Source organism: Peromyscus maniculatus, chromosome 17 (assembly GCF_049852395.1).
Source record: "Peromyscus maniculatus bairdii isolate BWxNUB_F1_BW_parent chromosome 17, HU_Pman_BW_mat_3.1, whole genome shotgun sequence".
Taxonomy (NCBI): domain Eukaryota; kingdom Metazoa; phylum Chordata; class Mammalia; order Rodentia; family Cricetidae; genus Peromyscus; species Peromyscus maniculatus.
In genome coordinates this window covers 18,793,608-18,801,261 of record NC_134868.1, presented here as the reverse complement: position 1 = coordinate 18,801,261, position 7,654 = coordinate 18,793,608, and the positions used below count along the sequence as shown (strand labels likewise).

At 53.9% G+C, this 7,654-nt stretch overlaps 1 protein-coding gene across 1 annotated transcript; it reads right to left on the bottom strand.

The window, feature by feature from the left end:
* Window positions 1–4,939: 4,939 nt before the first annotated feature.
* Window positions 4,940–7,012, bottom strand: LOC102909434 (uncharacterized). Its single transcript, XM_042263055.2, is given in 3 exon segments — window positions 4,940–6,632; window positions 6,635–6,745; window positions 6,796–7,012. Coding segments are annotated over 3 exon segments (1,512 nt in total). The 3' UTR covers window positions 4,940–5,448.
* Window positions 7,013–7,654: the final 642 nt, after the last annotated feature.

Below are 7,654 nucleotides of genomic sequence, written 5' to 3'. Positions count from 1 at the left end.
TATAAGGGTGGAGATGAGGCTGGTGAGCCAGGGGGACCTTTCGAACCATCCTTCAAACCATCCCTGCTGTTCTTTAAAAAGTTTTTGTCTTTGTTCTAATCTCTTTCTTAATTTAGCCATGCTATCTCTCACCATCCCAGTATGATCCGCATAGAAGCAACATTCTTCTCTAAGGGCAGCACATAACCCCCCTTCCTGCAGGAAGAGGAGGTCTAATCCCCTCCGGTTCTGCAGAACTACCTCAGACAGGGAGGTGAGTGACTTTTCCAAGGCACTCACGGATTCCTCCAGTGCCTGGATATCAGTATGCATGGCAACCTGGAGTTGTCTGAACTGGTTGGTTTCCATGAGGGCAGTGGTACCTGTGCCTATTCCGGTGGCGATTCCTCCCATAGTTAATCCACCTAGTATTAGGGCCAGGGTTAGCGAGACTGGCTCTCTTTTTATACGGGGGACCCCTGTTTCATATCGGGCATAGATATCTTCAGGTGTATGGTAGACTATCCTGGGGTACAGTTCTATGAGTACACAATAATTGGCCATGTTAGCTAGTATTGAGGGAGAGAGGCATGGTGTAAGTCCAGTGCTACAGGCCCAGTAAGTTCCGCTGGGAGCCACGAGATAATGGGGTCCTGGAACAAGTACCTGGGTGCGATTACACAGGTGTTGGTGGGTGTAGGGTACTGTCCCCAGACATAGTCCTTGTCCTGACACCTCGGAGATTGTGAGCTTATGCTGAGGTGTCGAGGCACATCCTGGTGGGGGTGAAGAAGAGTTGGTGAAGCTTCCGACTACGGCCACCCCCTCATAATAGGGAGGTGCGGAAACTAGGCATAACCAGCACTCCTGAGTCCGATTTGGGTTGGTAACATTGAGGGCTGAGTAAGCGCCCTCTATAAGATTCAATAGCCGGTCTCCCGTACCGGGTCTGGGTGGCTGGAGGGTGGCTGGGATTACAGCGGCATTCGGAGCCGTGCTTGGGCGAATGGCCGAATTGGGTCGGGGGGTAGCCCTCCGGGGTGTCGGAGTGGGTAAAGAGGGACGCTTTTGGTCAGAGAGAACCTGGTTGGGACCTATAAAGGCGGAGGGCTCCGTGATTTTAATCTTAATCGTAAACACAACTCCCTGGTCCCGTCTTATCATGTAAAGTCTAAGTCCCCATGTTTTACCTTTAATCCAGTCTTGTGTGATCTCCCTTCCCTTCTGAGTGAAAGATATATTCAGGGGGTTGCATGTGAAATTTACACAGGGACCCTCCCCCTTCCAGTAAGTGTTATCTCTTCCTGACGCGACAGTTCCCCAACAATGTCCTTGGGTAAGGGGACGCCATGAGTGGCTTTTTCCTTGGGTAGCCCTTTTTACCCTAATGAGGTCCCAAGTGGATGAAGGCTTCCAATAGGTATTCCCAGTTGTTTCACATCCCCATGTTTTACAGAAGTAACTTTCATAACCCCCACATTGGCTAATCGTCTTTTTGTCCCTACCATCCCGGGGGCAGACGTAGAAGGATAGTTGTGACAGGGCTGCCCTGGCTTCAGGGTGACCACATCCGTATCTCCCGTCATTACATTTGCAAGTTCCCTTACCATCCTGACAGACATCTGGTGCTCTGGGGTTCATGGGGTCAGTGGTAGGGATGTCCCAGTCCTCTGACCCTGCTGCTAATTGGCAGAGATCTGGATGCAAGTTAGGCCACCATGTAAAGGGGGTGTGAAGGGCGGTCGTTTGCCAGACCGTCTCCCCAGTTTGTGAGATGACCTGCCAGGTAATTTTCTTAACCAGGTGGGAGCTCTCTGGTGATGCCCCTCCTAATGTCAGGAGGAGGACTATTAGGGGGATCAAGGGGACCCCCAAGTGAGTCTTATCTTGAGTGGGTTCGAAGAGCGTTGAACTTTCCATGTTGATGTCTCGGTGTTCTCAGCTTCGTCAGGTTCCTTGGCAGCCTTCACATGCGACGCGTGGACCCAAGCCGCTATCCTGTCAACCTTGAGTGCGGTGGGAGTAGTTAACAGGACGGTGTATGGTCCTTTCCACCTCGGCTCTAGGTTCTTGGATTGATGGTGTCGGACCCAGACAGAGTCCCCAATCTTGAATGGGTGAGGCACCACCGGGCGATTCAGTTGCTCCCGGTAGGCATCCGCCAGGGGTTTCCACACCGTCTTTTGCACCAGCTGGAGGGCTTGGAGGTGTGCCTCTAGGGTAGGGCTAGTGGCAAAAGAGGAGATGTCAGGGTGAAGGAAATTTACAATTGGTGGGGGAGCCCCATACATAATCTCGAACGGGGTTAGGCCATGAGGCCCAGGAGTGTTCCGGGCTCGGTAAAGGGCTAGGGGGAGTAGGAGCACCCAATCTCTAGTGCCAGTTGCAAGCGTTAATTTGGTTAAAGTCTCCTTAATGGTTCTATTTGCACGTTCTACCTGTCCTGAGCTCTGGGGGCGGTATGCACAATGAAGTTTCCAATCAATCCCCAGTAGCCTGGCCACCTTCTGACTTACCTGGGAGACAAAGGCGGGCCCATTGTCTGACCCCAATATCTGGGGCATTCCATACCTGGGAAAAATTTCTTCCAGAAGCTTCTTGGTTACCACGTTAGCGGTCTCCTTTTTGGTAGGGAAGATCTCCATCCACCCTGAAAATGTGTCTACAAAAATCAGAAGGTATTTATATCCATATAGTCCGGGTTTTACCTCGGTGAAGTCAAGTTCCCAATGTACTCCTGGGCGGTGACCTCGCAGGCGGCTCCCTCTGCTCAGATGGGCTTTTCCTGGATTAACTTGGGCACAAGCTGGGCAGCTGGAAGTCACCTGTTGGAGGACCTGTTCCTGATTCAATAATACAGTGCCCGAAGTCTCATCAGCCAGAAGGGCCCTCATCTTGTTTTTGCTCAAATGGGTTAACGCGTGGAGGAACTTGAGCATGTATTTGGTATGGGAGGTTGGCATAACTAATTTGTTATCCATTATATAAGCTTGTCGCTCGGGGCTCCATTTCGCCCCCATTTTCTTCGCTAGTTCCTGGTCCTCCGGGCTGTAAGACATGGGGTCTCTACTTGGCTGTTGGTCCTGCAAGACCAACAGCTGGTCGCCCCTTGGGGATTGTAAGGCGACTGTCCGGGCTGTTAGATCAGCCAGCCGATTTCCCCGTGCTACGACAGAGTCATCTTTTTGGTGCCCCGGACAATGTATGATGCTGAGCTGATGCGGGAGGAACAATGCCTTTAAGAGGTCTAAAATTTCTTTTTTGTTTTTAATTTCCTTACCCTCCGAGGTCAAGAGGCCTCTTCTTCTGTAGATTTCTCCATGTACATGAGCAGTGGCGAAGGCATATCTGCTGTCGGTATAAACCATGAGTCTCTTACCTTCCGCCATCCGGAGGGCCTGGGTCAGGGCGATCAGCTCTGCTCTTTGGGCCGATGTTCCAGGCGGCAGCGGTGAGGCCCAAACTACCTCTGATTCGGTGGTAACAGCTGCTCCGGCCCTCCGTTCTCCTTCTTGGTGGAAGCTGCTCCCATCCGTGAACCAGATAAAATCTGGGTTCGACAGCGGTTGATCTGTTAGGTCAGAGCGGGTGCCATGGACCTCCGCCAGAATCTGGAGGCAATTGTGCTCCTCGGATGGGTCTGGCAAGGGCAGCAGGGTTGCGGGGTTGAGGGAGACAACTGGTCCGAACACCACTCGGTCTGTGTCTAGCAACAGAGCCTGGTAGTGGGTCATCCTGGAATTTGAGAGCCACCTGTCTGGGGGCTGCCGGACCAGAGCTTCCACCGCATGGGAGGATAACACAGTTAATGGCTGTCCCAAAGTCAGTTTCCCTGCATCCTTGAGCAAAACAGCAAAGGCAGCTACCATGCGCAGACAAGGGGGCCATCCTGCAGCTACCGAGTCTAATTTCTTGGATAAATAAGCTACAGGTCTCTTCCATGGCCCCAATCTCTGTACCAGTACTCCTTTTGCAAAGCCTGAGTTCTCGTCCACGAACAGTTCAAAAGGCTTGGTCAGATCTGGCAGGCCAAGGGCTGGTGACTCAAGTAAGGTGTTCTTAATTCGTTGAAAGGCCTGTTGCTGCTCCTCTCCCCAGTGGAACATGGTCCCAGGCTTGGTGAGAGGATACAGGGGGGCAGCCATCTCAGCAAAACCTGGGATCCAGAGGCGGCAGTAGCCGGCTGTACCTAGGAACTCCCGCACCTGGCGGGGGTTCCTTGGAGGGGGTATGGAGAGTATGGCCTCCTTCCGTGCTCTCGTGAGCCATCTCTGTCCTCCCTCTAGGGCATAACCCAGGTAAATGACTTTGTTTTGACAAATCTGAGCCTTCTTAGCCGAAGCCCGATATCCCTTCTGTCCCAGTTTAGCCAAAAGGGCCCGAGTGCCTCTCAGACATTCAGCCTGGGTTCTGGCTGCTAGGAGGAGGTCGTCCACATATTGGAGCAAGATTAAGGCCGGGTGTTCAACCCGGAATTCGGCTAAGTCTGAGTGTAAGGCTTCATCAAAGAGAGTCGGGCTGTTTTTAAACCCCTGGGGGAGCCGAGTCCAGGTCAACTGTCCTGAAAGTCCCATCTCTGGGTCTCTCCATTCAAAAGCGAACAGCAGTTGGCTCTGGGGGTGCAATCTCAAACAGAAGAAGGCATCCTTCAAGTCCAGTATCGTATACCAAACGTGGGTTGGTGGAAGAGTGCTGAGGAGGTTGTAAGGGTTTGGCACCGTGGGGTGTATGTCTTCAACCCGTTTATTAACCTCCCTCAGGTCTTGAACCGGTCTGTAATCCCCTGTCCCAGGTTTTTTTACAGGCAAGAGGGGGGTATTCCAAGGTGATCGACAGGGCACAAGTACTCCCTGATCCAAAAGCTTCCGGATGTGCGGTTTAATGCCCTCTTGGGCTTCCCGGGACATAGGATACTGTTTGATTGAAACGGGAGTGGCAGAGGCTTTTAACTGAATAACAAGTGGGGGTTGGTCGTGAGCCAGCCCCAAGCCGCCAGTCTCTGCCCATGCCGAGGGAAATTCCCTCAGCCAGTCCTGCATTTCTTGTGGTGGCCCTTTAGAGGGCTCAGATTCAAACAGGCGGTATTCCTCTTCCAGTTTTAGGGTTAGGACTTGTAGGGGGGTCCCTTTGGGTCCTGTAATGGTCGACCCCTTATCATCAAAATAGATCTGAGCCTTGAGCTTAGTCAACAGGTCTCGGCCCAATAATGGGTGAGGGCAGTCGGGTATATGCAAAAAAGAGTGGGTTACCTGTCCAGATGCCAGCTGAACCTTTCTCTCGGTGGTCCATCGATACCTCCTGCTACCTGTGGCCCCCTGGACCAAAGCTGTGCGGTCACTGAGAGAGCCTCCGGTGTGGGTCAGGACTGAATGTTGAGCCCCGGTGTCCACCAGGAAGGTCACTGGCTGCCCCCCAATCTTGAGAGTTATCCTAGGCTCAGGGGGGGGGGGGCTCCTGGCCTTGACCTCCCTAATCCTCCAGATTGAGGAGGTCCGTGGCCCTTGGCTTAGGTCTCCAAGACCCTTGAGGCTTCTTTGGGCAGTCACGAGCCCAATGTCCTCTCTCTTTACAGTAAGCACACTGGTCTTTGTCAAGCGGTGTCCTTCTCCGATCTCTCGTCCTAACTCCCTCGCTGACCTGTCCCTGAGACACTACAGTGGCCAGGACTTTAGTTATTTCCCTATGACGCTTTTTATCTCTCTCTTCCTGCCTCTGCCATAATCTCTCTTTCCGCTCTTCGGGAGTTTTTCTCTTATTAAACACTTTTTCTGCCTCTCTCAATAAATCTGACAAACTGAGTGAATGCAATCCTTCTAGTCTCTGTAACTTGGCCCTTATATCTGGACTTGACTGATAGATGAAAGACAGTATGACACCCGGTGCCTGCCCTGGATCTTCTGGATCGTACGGGGTATACATTCTATATGCCTCTCTAAGCCTTTCCAAGAACGCTGCCGGCGTTTCCTCCTTTCCCTGGGTTACATTTCTAACCTGGGCCAGATTGGTAGGGCGTCTAGCCGCCCCTCGGAGATCCGCCAAGAGCAACTGGCGATAGAGACGTAGGTGCTCCCTACCTTCTGGGGTCGCGAAGTCCCAGTTCGGGCGGGTGAGGGGAAAGGGTGCGTCAATGATATTAGGCAATTGGGTGGGTCTTCCATCGTCTCCTGGAACCCGCTTCCGAGCCTCCAGGAAGACCTGTTGCTTTTCCTCCACCGTCAGGAGGGTCTGCAGTAACTGCTGACAATCTTCCCACGTGGGCTTGTGGGTCACTAAAATGGATTCAATCAGGTTAGTCAAGGCAACAGGGTCCTTAGAGAAAGGAGGATTATGTTGTTTCCAGTTGTAGAGGTCAGAGGCTGAGAACGGCCAGTATTGGAGCTGGTGGTTAGGACCTTCCCTAAGGGGAAAGGCTCTGGACTCCTTGGCTGGCTCTTCGCGCTTTCCTCGTAGGCGACCGGCAATTGGGGAGGGAGCCGGAGTCTCATCTTCCCTCTCTCTCCTTAGAGGCTGTTCAGGCGCCTCCGTGGGGGCCGTCGGTCCCTCCGGTGCCATTGCAAGGGCCACCGGTCCCTCCGGTGCCCGATTCCCTGGGTATGGTGGTGGGTCCTCTGTTAGGAGATCAATAAGAGGTGAATTGGGGTCGGGGGGAGGACAGGAGCCTTAGGGGAATCCTTTCGTGGGAGAACAGGGTAAAGGGAGGAGGAAGCAGGGGCGGGAGGGAGCAGTGGTTTGGCGCCCGCGAGTGGCGCCGTCCCTCCTGAGCCCCCTTCCTCAAATCAGGGCTCCCCAGTCGTCCCAGAGCCGGTCCCAGCACACCGCCACAGTGGAGGAAGTGCACTCGGTAGTGGCCCTTCGCCGGTCGGGGAGCAGTCTCCCGCCGATCCCATCCCCGGCCCCGCCTGAGCGCCGGCACCACAACCTGCAGCCGCCTGCGCGTTCGCCTGCGCGTTCCCACATCCCACGCTCGCCTGCGCGCCTGCCTGCGCGTTCCCATATCCCACACCCGCCTGCGTGCCCGCCTGCGCGTTCCCATATCCCACACCCGCCTGCGCCGGAGTGGCGGCCCGCGCGGAGAGGAAAAGACTTGCTGGTGTGGGGTTAGGGAGGAACAGGGAGTGGGAGGGATCTGCCGATCTGGCTTCCTCGGCCCCGGGATTCGGCGAGCGCTGCTGCTGCCGGGGGGCTGAGGGGAAGAGAAACGGCTTAACCCATGGGGGAGGTTCTGTTGTCAGGAGTCTCCCCATGGCAATGTATGGGACCTGGTCCGGGTGGCCATGGGGACTGGAAGCAAAAACTTTTCCCTCCACCTGTGAAATAAGACTGAGGTTAAAGGTTCCCTGACGAGGCCATCCTACATCCATTCTAACCCAATCGGCCTCGCAAAGAGTGATCCATTTTTTCTTCTTAATTACGACTCCTTCGTTGTTGGCTCGTGTCTTTACGTCTGACCAGTGTTTAAGCGTGAGGCTCAAGGGGGTGGTGACAGTCTGTCCCATGGCTGTTTCTAGGAGGAGAACGGTTAAACAGAAAACAAGGAACGACAGACCAATACAAATAAGACTAACACGCGCTGCGCGGCTTCGGTTCCAAACCGAAAGCAAAACCTCAGAAGGAGACTGCGAGGGTCCAGCCCCCTCTTCTCCAACCAACACAACGTATCCCTCGGATACGTGAG